The sequence below is a fragment of the Cynocephalus volans genome, chromosome X (genome assembly GCF_027409185.1).
Source record: "Cynocephalus volans isolate mCynVol1 chromosome X, mCynVol1.pri, whole genome shotgun sequence".
Lineage (NCBI taxonomy): Eukaryota > Metazoa > Chordata > Mammalia > Dermoptera > Cynocephalidae > Cynocephalus > Cynocephalus volans.
Genome location: NC_084478.1, coordinates 23734171 through 23754046, shown reverse-complemented (window position 1 = coordinate 23754046; position 19876 = coordinate 23734171). Strand labels below are relative to the sequence as shown.

The window sequence follows — 19876 nt, the reverse complement described above, 5'->3', positions numbered from 1 at the left end:
CATGAAAGAACAAATGATTCAAAATGAATTCAAATATTTGTCAAAGGTAAAAACAGTTTAATTTAAGAATACAAACATTTAAATTGTTAACAGGCAATCAAAACTTTACAAAGAACTGTTCTGAGACATGAGCTGTATTTCTCTTGGCTCGTAGTCAATTTCCTTTACCAGGCATCACTACTGCTACCAGGGGCAGTCACCAGGGTTTCCCTTCTGTCCATCCATTCTGAAAAGGGTCCAAGGACTTATTAGGAAACTGTCACTGACAGAAATGGAAGTTATTCTGAATCAAAGTCGACTGTCCATTTGAGGCTAGCAGTATGTGATGTTGCTTACACACATTATAAGGACTCGAAACAAGTACAGTCCACAGGTAAGATTCAATACCATTTAATTTTGTTCATCAATAAACTTTTGTTGTTGCTGTATAAATTGAAAAACCACAAAGGTGATTCCAGATATCCAGACACGATCTAAAGAGCATACCACAAAACATTACTGGAACTACAGTTTCTAAAGAAACATTAATTGGTCTCAAATTCTTAACGAAATGTTTTGAAAATACCTCATTTTCAGCCTGATCCAGCATCTTCTGCGCAGCTTCCTACAAATGGTGCAAACATAGGACTAATGAAAACCGATAAGTCAGGTAAGTCACATATGGTTTCTCTGGTTAAGAATCCCATGTGTAACAAAACACACAAACACATGCGTAGCTTCTGGTTCTAACTTTCTTTCTATTCATAGATCTTCTGAAAAGCTTTCAAAGGATATATGGCTGAGAATTTCTATTCAAATAGAAAATTTGATAGATCACATTGCAAAATATTAAAAATAGAGATTTGTAACAGTTCCGGTAACAGTGATATTTAGTACATTTGAGCATATATTATCACATTCTAGTTTTTAAAAGGAAGTATTATTGAATATAAAACACGATGCTAGCTGAAACATAAACATTTAACAGAAGCTAAAATATGACATAACCAGCAGTAACTAGGATTTAGGAGAAATTTCAAACTTTTCAATAAGGCAAAAGAAGCCCTGCAATATGCCAGTATTTTTCTACCTAATTAGCATTTGAACAAGTTTTAAATTATGCTCAACAGATTATTCTTCCCAAGCCCCTTAAAGCATTACATAAGACTCATATGTCTAGCTGCTTACTTGATAACTCTTAACTAGTCAGGTAGAGTCCTCAGTAACTTAATACGTTCAAAACAGAACTCCTGTTATTTTCTACCCACCCTGCCACCTAAATGCCCTTCTTGGTAAATGTCACTGCCACTTGCCCACCTGTTCAAACAAAAAACCTAAAAGTATGACTTGAATTCCCCTCCCTTTCTGTCTCCTCCCTCCCATTCTGTCTACTAGCTAGAGAACCGCTGTCTCTGCCTCAACCTACCCCAAATCTACATACTTATCTTTATTAAGCACTACCCTCATCCAAATCATCATCATCTCCTATCTGGAATAGCAGCCTTCTAACTGGTCATTGCTTCTTCCCATCCCCCATTTTTTATATAAAAGTTAGAATGATCTGTTAAAGGTAAAGATATAAGAGAGATGAAGTCACGACCTGCTTAAAAACCCTTCAACGGCTTCCTATTACAATGAACATAAAATCCAAACTCCTCCTTCAAATCCAGGAGGCCCTTCGTGATCTGACCCAGCCTATCTTCCTGACCTCCTCCTTACACCCCTGCCCCTCTCTCCTTTCGTCTCTAGGTTTCGGGCACCCTGGCCGTCTTTTAGCCTCCAGGCTTCAGGCCTCTTCTCCTGAGATCTCTGTACTCAGGTATCAGCTCAAACATTACCTCCTGAGAGATTTCCTTTACCAGGTAATTTAAAGAAGTACTTTTCTATCCCCATCATTCTATCACATTGTTCTCTGCTTTATTTCTTTATAGCACGTAACATTATCTTCTCACATTTAAAATGATGTTTTGCTTATTATTTGATGCTCCCATCTAAAAAACTAACCCAGTGAGAGCAGGGACTTGTCATTTTCACTGCTCTATCTCCATCCACTAGAGAAGTGTTTAGCACACAGAAGAAACACATAACACATAATACTTTACGTATGCTTAGAATCTATTTCATTTGACCCACTTCTCCTTAATGACTCACCGGAATCCCTTTGAAACAAAAGCATTTAAAAAAAGCCTTAGCTTTTACCTGATCCTTGAAAGACCTCAGTTGAAGAACATTCTACTGTTAAAATAAGAATTGATTCCTCTCAATGAAAAATGACAATCTCATAAGAATTGATTCCTCTCAATGAAAAATGACAATCTCCAACAAATTTTCTGCCCCATAAAAACCTAGTGTGATCTTGCCTCATCTGGAAAGCACTGCTCAAATAAGGGCGTCTAAAATTTACATTGGAATTAACTGATGGCCTGAGACATAAAAAAACAGAGGTTGTGGTAGCTGCTTCTACCCTGTCATGACTAGGATGTTAACAAATGCATTTTTCCTCATTATCAGGTGATTAACTACCCAATTTTACGCTATTCAAACTTAGCAATATTATAGAAAAGATACATCCTGATGAACCAGTCAAGGAAAGATGAGCTGTGCTATCTTTGAAATAAATACACTGTTAAGGAATAGCCACAAAATATACCAAATCAATCTTTAAAAAAGAATCCTGGCAGAGAAGATGTATACATATAGCTTATAGATATTTTTAAATGAGCCACTGCATGTTAGCTACAATTGTCTGTATAGCCTAAGTTAGAAAGGAAGTCAAGATTTAATAAAAACAACAAGAATGTTTTCTAATTCCTCAATATTTGAGTCCCTGATTTCTTCGAATCAACATATTCTTGCTGACATGTCATAAGCAGTTAAATCTCATATGAACTAAAATGTGGAAACGATACAAAATATTCTCTAAAGAAGTAAACCCACATAGAATAGCACCTTAGAAAAACACCATTTGCTAGAGCAATACAGAGTGTAAAGTATGGGCCAGCTGCCTGTTTTTTAAATAAAGTTTTATTGGAACACGGCCATACCGGTTCATTTACATATTATCTGTGGCTGCTTTTAGCATATACTGGCAGAGCTGGATGTTTGTCACACAGACCACACACACAAAAATATTTTCTATTTGACTCTATGGGAAAAGTTTGCCAATCCCTGGTATAAAGGGTAAATTGGGTAAAGTTGAAGAAAATCTTAATTTAAGGAATCTGCCACCGAACAGACCCAAAGAAGAACATCATAAGGAAACTCTGGTGTATATCTAGACTAAAAATATGACTCTTTCGTGGCTGGCCACTTAGCTCAGTTGGTTAGAGTGCCACCTTGTAACACTAAAGTCAAGGGTTTGGATCCCCTTACCGGCTAGCCACACACAAAAAAGGCTCTTTCCAAACAAAGCAAGAACAAAAAAGAAAAAAATAAACCCAAACCCTGACATGCCCACAGCTTATTCTTCAAACCCATCACACAGCACATGGGGACACTAAGGATATGCAGTGCGTTTATCCTCCTGTGACAGAAATCACCTCTCTTTCTCTCTTCTCCTGTAGTTTCTGCTCCTCCTCTTCTCTCTCTTTTCTCTGCTGTTCTTCCCATTCTTCCTTTAACTTTCTCTTCAAAGGAAAAAAAAAGAGAAAGAAGGAAAGTTAATTATTTTTCAGATTTACTTTTAAAGACTTTTTTTTTTACCAGTAAGGGAATCGCAACCTCCGGCATGGTGTCGCCTGCACCACGCTCAGCCAGTGAGCACACCGGCCATCCCTATATAGGATCCGAACCCATGGCCACGGCACTGCCAGCGCCGCACTCTCATGAGTGAGCCATGGGGCCAGCCCCAAAGAACATTTAACACTGCACAAATAAATGAAAAACTTTAAAAACATCAGTATTTTAAAGTTCAAGATATACAACTCTTAATGAATTATTTTGGCTAACTAAATAATTAGTTAACCAGTTATTTGATTAATACTGTACCTCTTGTTCTTCCTGCCGTTTTCTAGCTGCCTCTTCCTTTTCCTTCTTTATTCTGAATTCTTCTTGCGCCTTCTGCTCCCTCAGCAACCACTCCTCATGTAATCTTTGCCTATCAATATAATGATGTAATCAAATAAAAGAAATGGGCAGTAACCAAATACATACTCACACACATGTGATAGCAAAATGACACATTTGGGGAATAATTAAAATATCAAGAAAGGTATTTTTCTATAAAGTAGTCAAGTGGAGGTAAGAGAACCAGAAGATATGAGTAGAGCTTTTGGAAAAGCACCAGGTGTCAGCAACTATCTTCCTAGAGAGTAATAAATTAAAATCACTACTTCTACATTTCATAGATAGGTACAGCTGTGACATCTTTTACAATAAAAAAAAAAAAACCACTATGACTTTCCCTTTAAGCTGATCACAGTGATGTTCAGGTGCCAATAAAGTGGGTAACAAGTTTCAAAGCAACATTTAGCTTCTCACATTCAGAAAATATTATCCTTCCTATTCTATGCATTTTAAAAGTGGCAATTCCATGACTGCAACACTATGAAAAGCTGGCATTTTCTGCCATAAACCTTTGGACTACCATTCGATACAATTAAGAGACTCCTGTTGTTTGCCTCCAAACACCTGAAGTGCTGAAAGAAGGAAAATAAAACTACATTGTGATCATGTTTTTAAAAGAAAGCAAGCTACAGGTTTTAAGAAAAGATTACAAGAAATTATAAAAATAAATTAGCGACCATCTAGTTTATTTTTAAAATGACCCATTATAAAGAGTGATATTACCTTAAAGTGGCAAGTGTCTCAGATATACAATATCACAAGTTTTTAATTTAAAGAGGGGTTAGATTTCCAAAGTTTATTTGCCAATCAGGTGTTTAGAACCTAGATTTCATTTTCTCACTGAATTTGTAAAAAAGAAATGAAATATGAGAAATTATTCTATATTACTTCAGCAACATTAGGAGTTAATAAGGTTTTATGTCTAACCTGGGAACCTAACCACAATTTTAAATATTCTACAGGAAAATATATTCCGTTTCCAACTATAGATTCCAGGAGCACATCTTTTAGCCATGGTAGAGGCTGTTGTATTGCAGACGTCAATGTTCCTATACATGCTTTAGGTACCCTATAGATATTTCAGTGTGCAGAGCTCTGATTTATAAATCTTTTGAGGAACATATAATTGTATATAACTAAACCAAATGGTATACAAATTTAAGATGACAAAAAAGTAAAATGTTAAAAACTGCAAAACTTAATAACTTGAATATACTATATATCTGCTTTAAAATAGGATATAAAGCCACACAGTATTTTCACATAAGTAATTTTCCTGTTTTTCAATAATTAAAATAGGATGCAACTTGTGTAGGAATAAACAAAGATCAAAAGAACGCAAAGATATATGTATGTGATTTAAAAGAAGCATTTCAAATAAATGGGAAAACAAAAATTACTTCCCTATTTCATACCATATACAAGGGTACTTCAAAAAGTTTGTGGAAAAATAGAACTAAAAGATAATATGATTTTTTCCACGGACTTTTTGAAGTATCCTCGTACACTGTCTTCATCTTAACAGAAATCTATAATAAGAACAACTAGAGTTATTATAGCACCTCCTATCTGCTAACACTGTGTTAAACACTATACGCATATCACCTCATTTAATCTCCACAATTCTATGAGGTAAATGCTATGATGAATTTTATCTCTGTATTAAAGACAAAGAAATTGAAGCTTAGAAACATTAAGAAACGAATGCAGCTAGAAAGTAGCAGGGCCAGTACTGGAACTCAGGTCTGGCTGAAACCAACTCCATGTTCTCAATCACTACTGCTCTTCCCCCCCCCCCCCCCCACATTTTGATAGTTCCACATATTTATGTGCTTAGATAGATAACAGGAATCAATTACAAGAGAAGAAGCAACATTTCCAGTAACATGCTAAATAGCTAGATAATATAGTTTTTTTCTCTGTCTTAAAAACTTATTTTTTTATTGTGGTAAAACATACCATAAAATTTACCATTTTAACCATTTTAAGTGTACAGTTGAATGGCACTAAGTACATTCACATTGGTGTGTGCCCCGATTTCCACCCCCCCCAAATGACCCTCTAAAAATAACCAAGAGAAAAAATAGAATATTTTCATCATCTTCAGATAGGGAAGACTTTTTTAAGCAGATAACACGACCAGTTATCATGACAAAAGTCGATGACATGAAAATCAAATCATGGTAATGCCAGAAGCCAAGTCAGAACTGATGACAAATGAGACAAATATACATCACACATATGACAGATAAAGGATTAATATCCTTACTCAAGTAATAGAAGTGCTTACAAAACAAATTAAAACACACATATCTCAGGGCCAGTCCGTAGCTCACTTGGGAAAGTGTGGTGCTGATCACACCAAGGCCATGGGTTCGGATCCCTATATAGGGATGGCCGGTTAGCTGACTTGGGAGAGCGTGGTGCTGACAACACCAAGTCAAAGGGTTAAGATCCCCTTACCAGTCATCTTAAAAAAAAAAAGAACACATATCTTAAAAGAAAAAGATGCAAGACTTAAGCAATCCACAAATAGGTAATAAAATTTATAAAAAGATACTCAACCTTACTAAATCAGAAGTGTACATTTGAAACAATAAAATATAACTTTTCACTATAGGATTTTTAAAAATTGATAATGCCTAGTGTGAGTGAAGGTACAGGGATAATGAGCACCTTGATTCACTGCCAGAAGGGCTACCAACTAGGTTCCCTTTCTACCCAGGCAACTACATTTCCCATGGATCCCAACAATTTCATTTCTAGGCATTTCCCTAAGGAAATGATAGGACAATTACCAAGGACAAATAAGCATGGATGCTCACTGCAACTTTTTATATAGCAAAAAACCATTACAACCTGAATGTCCCTGAGTACAGAACTATCAATTATGAATGAATAAATTATAAAGAATTACTATGTCATACAATGTACACTCTGTTGGCATTAAAATGGTTGAATTAGATCTTTGCATCAACAATGAAATATATGTACTACATATTTAACAAGAAAGCAATTTATAGAAAAAATATATAAATATCATCCCATTATAGAAATACACATGTACAGGACATTTATACTTCATTTCTTTCTTAACGGTGGCTATAATGTGTCGTGTTAACTGAAGCCTTTTCACTTTTTACAATTGTTAATTTTTCTTTTTTTAAATGTACAAATTAGCAAAAACAGTGAAAAATACTTCCACCTCAAAAAAATGGTAACATCTAGTTTTAGCCCATCAGCTAGATATTTAAATAGTTTATACAGGGTATTTTATAAGACCTATTTAGTACAAGATTTTATACAGAAAACCTGTACTAGGTTAGTAAAGGGTGATAATATTCCAGTAAAATAACTGAGTTCACTTTAAGTGTTTCAATTAGCACTGACCTCTCTCTCTCCAACAGCTTCTCTTCTTCTAGTTGTTGTTCTTCAGTCAAAGTGTCATCTTCCTCATCCTCCTCTGAGATTTCTGAGGGAATTTAAATGTTTTATTAAACTGAGTATTGAAAATTTTGGGACAAAAATTCAGGAAAAAACATACATATAATCTTTAATCTTTACAATTATGATAAAAACCTGTTTTTAAAACTTTCTAATCATAAGGACTCTAGTTGCCCATATTTGGTACAATGTGAGCATCAAAAAGAACAATAACGATAGTGGATAACACATTAAAAGATTAATCAGTGGCTCCGTAGTGATACTCAAAGAGGTAAGTGGGGGTGTGGGAAGGAACATTCATCTAAAAACTTAGACAAAGATGTTAAAAATATTAGATGAAAGCTTGTTGGGAAGAGGATATTTACACTATCTCAAAATTTCACCCCACAGACGAGGACTAATGACAAAAGGGAAAGTGCACCTTTACAATGAAGCAATCTGGTGGGCAACACTTTTTATACTTAGCATCACTGGGAGTGTAACAAACCGACATTATAGGTCTCATGATGTACGTAATAAGTTTACAACATCCGTTCTGTAGTATTTTGTCATAAAGAGCGTAACATGAATCTAATCATGAGAAGACGGACTAATCCAGAATGCAGGGCATTCCATAAGATAACTGACTTGAGCTGTTCAAAACAGTCAATCTTGGTTTGGGAAGGTTTAAATACAGCCTGTATATCATACCATCGAATTACTGTTCATTTACTCAAGTGCAAGTTTGATACTATGTTTCTGTGAGAGAACATCATTATTCATAGGAGATGCTGGCTGAAGGACTTAGGGGTGAGGTGCTGTGATATCTGCAAACTGCAGTGCAAAGGGTTCAGAAAAAAATTTATATGTATATATATCTCTCTCTACATAAGGAGAAAGAGAGAAAGTAAGGCCAAATGCTAACAGTTGGCAAATCTGAAGGGTTCATGGATGTTTATTGTATTTTTTTTTTCAACTTTTTGTAGATTGAAACATTTTAAAAATAAAAACATGGTAAACTAATTTTAATGGAATAGAAATTGATATCCTCTCCTATTCAAAATCTAAAGTTGAGGGAAAAAAAGCAGTGAAAGTAGAGAACAGGAGAAAACTGAATGTAACAGATCTCAGACTTAAAGGAAAAAGATTTTGTGTTTGTCACTTATATCCAGTATAGGGTCTTACCAAAGGCTTATCCAGTACTAGATAGTTACAATAATTTACTTTTTGTAAGTAAACTTTATTATTTCAGTACCTGAAATTAAAAGGCAAAATATTTAGGATAAGTTCTAACTCACATAAAATAATAATAAAATGATCTAATGTTCATAAAGTGCCAGAGAACCTGGCACAGAGGTATGCCCATATACTAGACATGGCCTGCACATAGCTGATACTCACAAATATCTGTTATAACTGAGGCACTCAACTCCCCATTCCCCCAAACCAAGCTCACACTCTCCACAGAGGTGATCACTAAAAGTTCCAGGTGTAACATCTTCTCTACATGTACAATCAAATATCTAATTGTATTATACATGTAGCTGTACGTATAGAATCATGCTATAGTTTTGCAACTTGCTTTTATACTTAAGTTACCTTAATTTCTTTTTTCTTTTTTCTTTTTTTTTAAAGATGACCGGTAAGGGGATCTTAACCCTTGACTTGGTGTTGTCAGCACCACACTCACCCAGTGAGCAACCGGCCATCCCTATATGGGATCCGAACCCGTGGCCTTGGTGTTATCAGCACCACACTCTCCCGAGTGAGCCACAGGCCGGCCTCGTAGTTACCTTAATTTCTGACAAGGCAGCTTGCTTCAGATTATCTCAAATAGAACTAACTGGGTGCCAAAGAGACCAGCTGTAATTGAGAGGTCGATATTCCAGAAATTTCTACCAATCATTTGCCAGTGCACTCTTACAGCAATGCTCTTAATACTCTAGCCTTGTGGGTAACGTTTGCCCATCCGATGTGTGTTACAATGAACAGCAGTGTTTCGTAGTCCAGTGTTCATGAAGCACCACTAAGTAAAGAATTGTGAATTGGAGTGGGCAAAATTAGGAGCAGCAGTCCAGATACAGGTACTTAGTCTTGGATGTGCCCTTAGGTATACAATCTTGAGCAGACCAGTGACTTAGATCCTTCAATGGACTAAACTACCAAGGATCACAATCTACTCGACTATCCACGAAGGCTCACTCTGAATGCACTTTGCTAGTCAAAAGGGGGAAAAAAAAATCAACAGTACAAACACTGCCTGTTATAGGATTTAAAACAGGGAAAGAAAAAAAGAGGTGTTTCTTGTTTGTTTGTTTTAAAAAACGGTATGTTAGAATAAAACAGGTTAAATGATCAAAGTAAGGTAGCTGAGAACTTCAGGAAGGGGGCAGGGAGTACAACAAGGGCATCAATAACTCTAGCTACCCTTCTAAAAGGTCCTTTTATCCCTGATTCTTTGTCCTGCCTCTAGTGAACCAGTTTTCAACTAACAGAAGAGAGATGCTAACACAGGTTGCAGGTAAACACCTGCTCCTTCCATTCTAAATATTATAAGTACTGCTACTAAAATAATTACTTGGGAACTCCAATGGTAAATGAAACCTCTACGGTTATGTTTCTCAAGGCCCGAGAATCCTGGTTACTTAAGGCCGTGGTTTCTGGACTTCAAGAATTGTCTAGGATACTTAATAAGCATATTCTGGATGGCAACCATTATAACCCAATACTGCTGTGTGATTTTGGTGATCCCATCTACATTTATAACTACTATGTAACTTTATGACTATACAGTTTTATGACCAATACAACTAACTTTATCATATTAAACAGGCATATTTAATACATAAATGGTAGGTTTTGCTATGTGTAGGCCACATGACACCATGATCAGCTGTGCAAATGAAGGTTCTACAGTAGTTTAGTAGAAAAAGACTATAGGGCAACAGTAGTGGAGGCATTCCAAACTCCCATCAGTACCATACTCATGTTTGTGAGGAGCATCTGTTTCACATCTAGCCCTAGCTTTACCTTACTGCAGATTTGTATTTTACTGGATGTGTGATTTCAGTTGGTTTTATAAGTTGTAAATCTATTGTTTTATAGTCAAATAAGAGTTCCATAAGTACTGTTAGGCTTATACATATTTAGATAACATAATAACTTGAGTCAAAAAAAGTTCTCTTATATTACTCAAGTTTGAGAAAAACTTGCAAAATGTCTCATTAAAACCCTTGATTCCTGCTGGTTTTACAAGGAAAAACATTCACCAAATACTATGTGCAAGGATTGTGCTATCAGCTGTAATTCATGATGCCTGCACCTGTAATATTAGATACTTTAGAAAATACTCGCACGTAACCAGTGGATAACGATTCACCATGAACCCCCACCTTAGTATGTTAACACTGCTTCTGACATGGGTCTAACATAACTTTACTTGGGAGGCAGTAGCCACAGCAATTCTCCGTCAGACACAGTATTTGACTTCCTTTTGACACTGGAGCCTCAAATTAGGGCGGGAGTGGGGGGAGCAGTTTCATACACAGAAAACAGGATGAGACGTCGTCCATTACCTGCGTCTCTCAATCGAGCGAGTTCCTGCCGACGTTTCTTTCGTTTCTCCTTCTTCAGGGCGGCCCTGTACTTTTTGCGACTAGAAAATTGAGACATACGCACATCAGCGTCAGCGCCGCAGCGGCCCTGCCCGAGCCCCCCTCTCCTTCGCGCCCAATGACAGGAATCGCTCGTCTGCTGGGGCGAGAAGTCTTGCTTTCGGTGTTTAAACTGGAGCACATGCACCTACCATAGCCTCATCCTTCCACGCCCAGACGGCAGATGATCTGGATCCCGCCACCTTTTCCCCTCCTCACCTCCCTGAGCCAACGGACGCCTGTGGCAGCCCGTAAAGAGCTCGAGCTGCCGTGGTGGTTCACTCGGTGGTTTCACTCTGGAGATGACTCAGATCACATTTCCTTCCTGTCTCCACATCCTCGATGCCCAGGCTCGGCCCGCTCCTTCCCCTTTTCTCGCCTGCTCAGCTCCCCTAGCGGAGCTTACCTCAGTTTCACTGGGACAGATGCCTCCTGAGCCGCCTCCATCTTGCTAGCGCCCCTCCGCCCCACAACGTCAGACCGGAAGAGGCGGGCTTAGGCGCGGGGGCGGGCACGCGCAGCCGCAGATGCAGCGCGGCGCCCAGTTGGGCGAAACCAAAAACGGGGGCGGGAGGTTTCCTTCGGGGGCTCGTCTTCCAAAACCCTGGTCAAATATGCATCTCCTTCCTGAAAACCCTCTGGGGCTCCTACGCCGTGCTAGAAGTAATTCTTTCTCCTCAGCGCTTCCCCAGTGCTTTATCGCCATCTCCCCCCCCCGCCGTAATGGAATGTCTTTTTTCCAACATCCCCTTTTCTCTTCATCCACTCACGAAGCCTCGTCCCACACAGAACCGCTCGTCTTGCTTCCCTTCCGTCTTCTCCAGGCTCCGCCCCCCTCCGCGGCTCCGCCTCTCAGCGCCTCAGACAAAGCTCCAGACTCCACCCTCTTCCAGTCACACCTGCTGGCTCCTCAAGCATAAGCGACTCCGAACTCTTGGAGCTGCAACAAAGGTGTAGAAGGACCAATACGTAGATAAGATAGTATGGTAAAGGCAAAGATGAAGTTTACTTAACATAGTCCACCTGGGGATTCAGGAAGCGCTTTCTAATGGGATCTGCTAACATAGTCCACCTGGGGATTCGTGAAGCTTCGTAATAAGCTTCGTGATGCTTGAGTTGAGTTCTGAAGGAAGATGGTCTTTACCCACGTGGAGAAGTGTGGGAATGGGATTATAGGCAGATCAGCACAAGCAAAGGCAAGTGAGAGGTAGAACTGGAATATGTTAGGAACAGCAAGAAATTTGGCAGTGGAATTTAAAGTGCAGTTCAAGTGTATCAAGGAATACAGTGGCAGAGGTGGGCAGAGGCTCGGTTACGCCATGCTAAGATGCCTTTAATTACATTCTGTAGGCAACGGGGAACCGTTGAAAGCTTTTAAGCAGAGGCTTGCTGTGATCACATTTGTATTTTAGGTAAATTACTCTGGTTTGTAGGATAAATGACTAAAAGATAAAACTAGAATATCACAATAATCTAGGTGAGAAGTGATGAGGAATTAAACTGGGACAATGAGAGTAGGGAGTGAGAAAGTAAATGTCAGCCCTGCTAATAAGCAGACTGTGATGTACACATACAAGGCCAGGGACAAAGCCAAGAAAAATGTTTCTCCCAAGGACACATTGCAGTTGTGAAATGACTGACAACTCTCATCTTTTGAGGGATTGAATAACTTCCCTGGCCTAGCTTTGTTCCTCTCTCCTCTAAATTAAAATTGCTGACATACCCAATTATTCAACTGCCCCTCCTTCCCTTAATCCTTCATTAGAATCATTCAGCAGAAGGCCAAACCCTGCATGAAACCTCACCCTACTCCCTCTCAGAGACACTTGCATCAATACATGTCCCCCTTTGCCTCCAAGTTGACTTTGTCCAGGTCAGTGCATCAGTAATTAGAGACAGGTTTTTGAGTTGAATGGACTGGGAATCTCAAGCCTTGGCTTTCTGTGATCTTGAGTAAATTCCTTAATGTCTAGTTCTCAGTTTTCTCATCTGTAAAAATCAAGATGATAATAATAGTTTCCATCTTATAAGGCTTTTATTGTGAAGATTGGATAAGATAACCCCTGCTATATGTTGGCACAGTGCCTGGCAATAGTGAGTGTCCCCAAAACTTTAGCTATTATGTAATCATCACCATCATCATCCTCGATGTGAAAACTTCTCAGCCCCCTCAAGAGTGGGTTAGGTACTATGTGTGCTCCCAGCACAAGTATTCCACATTTTATAATGCCTGTCACAGTAACTGCTTTGTTGCCTTCACCTGTCTGCTGCTTGCACCAAATCTTAAACCCTTTGAAGGTGGAGATTTGGCAGTTGTATCCCCAAACTAGAGAATGCCCTGGGTAGCATAGAATGTTGTAGCTATGCAAGTCACAATTTTGCTGGTCCCTGTGACCAGGACTTAGGCTGAGAATTGCTGCCATTCTGAAAATGTCAGTTTTGGGTTGGTGTAACATTTCTTATGAATCAGACCAGACTTTCACTTCAGAACAGTAAGTAAGAGTATCTAGGATGATGCTCCTAAGTATAAAAAGATACAGACGTAGATTTGGTTTGATTGTGATTTAGAAATGAATGTAAATCTCCTTTTATAGGAGTTAGACATTTATTTCCAACAATTAACAACTGAATCCATTTTCATGAACAAGCTTGAATTGCTCAAGTTAATTTCATTACAGAAGTAACTCTAAAAGCCAATTCCATTTCCAAACTATAATTATCATTATTTGAATTCAATGGGGAAGACATCTTCCTAAACTTTTTTGGGGTGGCTGCCTCGTTTTATAATAGCCAACTTTACCCTAACCCATGTATAGGATAGTTCTTCAGGTGTCCATGGACCAACCTAGTTCTCCCTCCTTTCTTGTAGTTCTCAAGAACAGCTGTAGAATGTGCTGGAATGCAGCATCCTGAGGACTGCATGAAATAGCCAAGGCCTTGTTCCTGTCCCTCCTAGGAAATGTAACAGCTTGAATTAAGGAGGAACTGCCCGGGACAGCCCAGGTGATATCAAAGCTTTGCCCAGTGAGTCACATGCCCCCTGAGGTATATAAGCCAGGCGAGGCTGCCTTTCGGGGGCCCTCAGCTGTGGTGCAAGTTGGGCACATGCAGTTGAGACTCCATCCGCCCTGCCGTGGGCAGCTTTCTCGAGCCTTGGGGGACCAGCTCACAGTGGATCCTAGGCTTCTTTCGTCCATTGCTGCCTGTCTGTAAGTAAGAAATCTGCTTCATGTAACTTGTTGCATGTGAGTTCTGTCTCACTGGACTCAGACAAGTTGGTAGCCAGTGCACAGTGAACCTACTTCACACCTTGTAGCCCTAGGAAAGTAGAAAGGGGCTGGCAGCTTGCCCTTTATGGTAATGCCAGCAGATTGTGCACTGGATAGTGCAAAAGAAAGAGGTGAGCTGAGGAAGATCACCTGGTTTTTCCCACTACTTCTTCTCTAGTAAATCTCTTCTGAGTTTTCCAGTCGCTTTCTGATCTACATGTTAAAGGATGTCTCGCTAATTTTTCAAACATCTTATATACCAAAACAACTGATACGAAGGAAGGGTCATTCAACAACCATTAATATTGTGAAGAAAGGGTTTTATTGATTTAGTATTATTTAATGAAGATAAGCAGCAATTTTAATGCAAAGTTTTTTCTCAAGACGTTTGATAGACCTCAGGTCCATTTTTGGCCTTCATGTCTAGGAAGGTGCAAATAAAAGCCTTTTGAGGGTATAAAAAACCAGAAGTTTCTTGTGAAGGTGTATCGGTAGCCAAGGAATCTGCAATGCCCCTTTGAGGGTCATATGACTAAGGCATGGAGGAACAAACCACCCCCTCAAGGAAGTTTTGATGACTTCTGCAGAGAAGATGACCATGAATTTATCATGCAAACCAGGACATGGTTGAGAGTGAAGGAGGGTGCTGTTAATAATTTCACCAGGGCACCTAGTATTAGTAAGTCAGGAGTGGCAAACCAGGACACACAGTTGTTACACTTCCCCCTGTATAACGGAGATGTAAAAAAGGATTACTCGGTTACTCAAAACACTATGTATGCATTGAGAGGCCCGGAAGGACTGCACTTCAGTAATTTCCCCATTAGGAGGAGAAAACTGAATGTGAGAGCCCCGATTCAAAGTTAGCCTCCCCCTTTTATTGTAAAGACAAGGAAGTTTCACAAGAAAATTCAGTTGATTTAATCATTACAAAGTGTGGAGTATGCTTACATTTATAAAGCAAATATATTTCAGAGTCTAGTTCCCTGTAGTTTCAGGTTTAGCCTAACTTCTTAAAAGTACATATAAAATGTTAACCTTGCAAAAAACAGGGAACTTTTCCCAGGCTAGTCTCTGTTGTAAGATAAAGAATTGTAATACAGCAAGGTTGCTGGCTAAAGGACACACAAGTTACTGATTGATATGTAAAGTTACTGGGAAGCTGTGTAGGGAGAGAGAACGTTTGCTAAGATCAAGCTTTTGTTGGTGGATTGACTTAACCTTTTGCAAATTGCATTATGTAATGTCATCTTGCTTGTTTTACTGATGTTATTGCTAAACTATACTTAAACTATTACCCCCCCCTTTGTTCTTTTCCTGTAACTTCCTAGTCTGGAAAATAAATGTGGGGCAAGAACCCCAGTTTTTGGTTAATTTCCCAAAAAGAAGGAATGCCTCTCTCTTGAGGGTTCCATGAGATTAACCCCTTCGGGGCTTCTCACTGCTCAGAAGACATGGGCTTTGAGTAATCCTTTTGTGGCTCCATCACCCAGGGGAAGAGAGATGACAAATCCATGGGAGGCACGGCAACAAAAAAGAACACAAGATATGGGCAGAATTATGGCTAAGTATAGTTTTAACAAATGGAAACTAGTAACATCAGTGAAATAAACAAAGTGACATTCCATAATGTAATTTGTAAAAGGTTAAGTCGATCTACCAACAAAAGCTTGCTCTTAGCAAACACTTTCTTTTCATACAGCAATTTCCTCAGTATATTTACATAGCAATCAAGCAACTTTCTTAACATATCAATCAGTAGGTTAACCTGCACCAAAGACATCTGTCCCTTGAGCCAGCAATTTTGCTGTGTTATAATTTTTTGTCTACAACAGAGACTTTAGCCTGGGGAAAGTTTCCTGTCTTTTGCAAGCTTAACATTGCTATATGTAATTTTAAAAAGTTAGGTTACACCTGAAACTACAGGGCTTTGGAAGCTAGGCCCTGTGAAATACATTTGTTTTACAAATGTTAATATCCTCCAAACATAGTCACTCTAAAGATACATCCTTTGTATCTCTAAGATATAAGGGCAAGTCAGGCATTCTTTTTTTTTTTTTTTTTTTTTTTTTTGTCTTTTTCGTGACCGGCACTCAGCCAGTGAGTGCACTGGCCATTCCTATATAGGATCCGAACCCGCGGCGGGAAAGTCGCCGCGCTGCTAGCGCAGCACGCTACCGAGTGTGCCATGGGCTCGGCCCAAGTCAGGCATTCTGTACATTACTTTTGTCCCAATTTGGAAAACTCACTGCAATAGAGTTTTGCATTAAGAGTTTGCAAGAGGGCTGGTAGGAAAGCCTGTGTGCCTGGAAAACACATATCTTTTGTATTTACCCTTTTAAAGGTAACTAGTTTGAAAGAGATCAATTGCATAAAGTAAACAAACATTTTTTTTTTACCATGTTTATATTTTTAAGACTTTTATGCATTTCCTAGGGCATACATGCCTTCACACCTTCCCTTTTTTAGAGAAGAGATATCCCCCAAAATTACACATACAACTTCAACCCTACCTTTTGTTCTATTGAATTTTTTTGTGGTATTTTTAAGTTTCACACACATATAAAATTTACCATCTCGACCACTTTTAAAAATTTACCATCTTACCCATTTTTACACATACAGTTCAGCAGTGTTAAGTATATTCACACCCAACAGATCTCTAGAATTTTTTCATCTTGCAACACTGAAACTCTGTACCCACTAAACATGAATTTCCTCTCAGCTCTTGGTAACCATACTTTCTGTTTCTATGATATTTACTACATTTGATACTTCACATGAGTGGAATCACACAGTATTTGTCCTTCTGTGACTGGTTTATTTTGCTTAGAATAATGTCTTCAAGGTTCATACACATTGTACATTTGACAGGATCTCCTTCTTTTTTAAGGCCACATAATATCCCATTGTATGTATATACCACATTTTTTTTATCCATTCATCTGTAGGTGGACATTTGGGCTGCTTCCACTTCTTGGCTATTGTGAATAATTGGCTGCTATTGGCTGCTAAGAACAAGAACGTGCAAATCTCTCTCCAAGATCCTGCTTTGAATCCTTTTGGATATGTACCCAGAAGTGGGATGGCTGGATCACATGGTATATTAGTCAGGGTTCTACAGAGAGACAGAATCAATAGGATATGTTATAATTATATGAGAGGGATTTATTAGGGGAAGTAGCTCACGTGATTATGAAGAAAAGTCCCATGATAGGCCGTCTATAAACTGGATACTGGTTGCGTGGCTCAGTCCAAGTCCAAAGGCCTCAAAACCAGGGAAGCTGATGGTGTCCTTGGTGTAAGTCCTGGAACCCAAAAGCTGAAGGGTCTCGAGCTCTGATGTCCATGGACAGGAGAGAAGAGTGTATCCCAGCTCCAGTGGATCGAGAGAGAGCTTCACCTCTTTCCTCTCTTTTGTTCTCTCCGGACCCCGAGTGGATTGGATGGTTCCCACCCACATTAAGGGTGGGTCTTTCCCACCCAGTCCAATCAGATTCTCATACTAATGTCTGCTGGAAACACCCTCATGGATGCACTTAAAAAGATAGCTTTACCAGGTTTCTCAGCATTCCTTCATCTAACCAAGTTGACACCTAGAATTAACCCTCACACATGGTAAATCTGTTTTTAGTTCTTTGAGGAACCTCTGTACTGTTTTCCGTAATGGTTGCGGAAAGCCATTTCACATTATACCAACAGTGTACAAGGGTTCCAACTTCTCTGCATCCTTCCTAACACTTGTTAATTTTTTGTTCTTCTGATATCTTATTGTGGTTTTGATTTTCATTTCCCTAATAATTAGTAAAGTTGAGCATCTTTTAATGTTCTTATAGGCCATTAGTGTATCTTTGGAGAAATGTCTATTCAAGTCCTTTGCCCATTTTCAAATTGGGTTATTTGGTTTTTTATTGTTGAGTTATAGAAGCTCCTTATATATTCTGGGTATTAACCCTTTATTAGATATATGATTTGCAATTATTTTCTCCCATTCTGTAGGTTACCTTTTACTTTCTTGACTGCTTTCTTTGACACACAGAAGTTTTTAAGTTTGATGTCCCATTTCCATCTTAACCCTCTCTATGTGTACAGTTCAGTAGTGTTAAGTATATTCATCCAACCCTATCTTGCAGATCAGATGATAAGCATATTAATGAAAGAAATACTACTAGTTATTGATACAACGTTGAGTCTGAACTTAGGTTTAAAGGCAGTTGGAAACATTCCAAGATATTCACAAGCCAGAGCAACAGCAGCAGGGGTTCCTCAGAATATGTAGAATTATCTAGATTTTAGATTTTTGCCTGACAAGTTTTTCTCCCTATTACTGTAACAAAAGTATTCTAAACCACTGTATAAATTGGGAGATTTAAGTTGATCATCTGCCTTGCAAAGAACCCTGACTAATGAGTAAATAAAATAAAGTTCAGATAGTTTTTATTTCAAATTTTTATTATTAGCATATTCATTCTTACAAATTGTGATATTTCTTTATACTCTTTGCCCAACCTATCAAGTTCAGATAGTTTTAAAGGGAAGCCAAGCTAGCTCTGTCACTGTGAGAAATATTATCATTATATTCTATGTAACAGTGTACAAATAATATAAAATAATAATATAAACTACAGACTATTAGATTATTAGTCCTTTGAAAAATATTTCTATAAGTGTACCATGAAAGAATTCTAAGTTCTAGGCACTTTAAGCATTTTCATTAAAATGTTCCGCATACGCTTTCTATATGATCAAGCCTTTAGGTAAAATACCTGATCTTCAGAAATGCAAAAGGATTTCCAGATATAGTAAAAGTCCTTGTTTTCTTATGATTACAAAATATATTTTCTACATCATAAATTGATAGTAAGCATATCATGTACTACTAATAACAACTAAAGATTGAAGCAAATATACTCAACAAGAAGCCCTTATAAAAGAACACACATTTATGTTTTGAAATAAGATATACCTAAAACCATGGCCAATGTTCAGCCAGGAAGCACCCATCAGGGCCCCATGGCTGTTTCTGAAAGTCCTGTGTTCTGGATGGTCAGAGTCTGTGCCTCACCAGTTGTTTTCATTATAATCCCTACTTAGAACTCCATAGAACTCAATAGAATTGGTAAACATAAAAAGGTAGCTCAAAAATGTCAGACATAAATGTCAAACACTTTCATTATAATCTCTACTTATAACTCTATAGAACCACTAATTGGTAAACATAAGAAGATAGCTCAAAAATGTCAGACATAAAAAGATATTGCAATACCAACAGGTTGTAGGAGAAACTGGTGACTCTTGTTGATACTTAAGGATAAACAACAGTGTCAATAAAAGTAACAATTTGGTTACCAAATAGCTTTCCTCAAAGCACTCCCATACCAAGAAATGCACATCTATAAATGTTATTAAATGTGGGCGTTTAGAATACTCAAAAAATTTTAAAAAGCTAGAATGTGTTAAAGCAAAATACTACCTAATATGAATGCC

At 38.2% G+C, this 19876-nt stretch overlaps 1 protein-coding gene across 4 annotated transcripts in view; it reads right to left on the bottom strand.

Annotated features, from left to right (window-relative positions):
- The window catches only part of ZRSR2 (zinc finger CCCH-type, RNA binding motif and serine/arginine rich 2), a 48425-nt gene extending 36836 nt beyond the window's left edge, over positions 1–11589 (bottom strand). For all 4 annotated transcript variants that reach the window (XR_010022359.1, XR_010022358.1, XM_063083097.1 and 1 more), the window contains exons 1-6: positions 11527–11589; positions 11043–11122; positions 7435–7516; positions 3967–4075; positions 3519–3605; positions 566–604 (exon numbers count right to left, since the gene is read on the bottom strand). Coding sequence is in view for 2 of the 4 variants with exons in the window: in XM_063083097.1 (XP_062939167.1) it covers positions 566–604; positions 3519–3605; positions 3967–4075; positions 7435–7516; positions 11043–11122; positions 11527–11567 (438 nt within the window). In the remaining 2 variants the exon portion in view is untranslated. The remainder of the gene's footprint in view (positions 1–565; positions 605–3518; positions 3606–3966; positions 4076–7434; positions 7517–11042; positions 11123–11526) is intronic.
- Positions 11590–19876: the final 8287 nt, after the last annotated feature.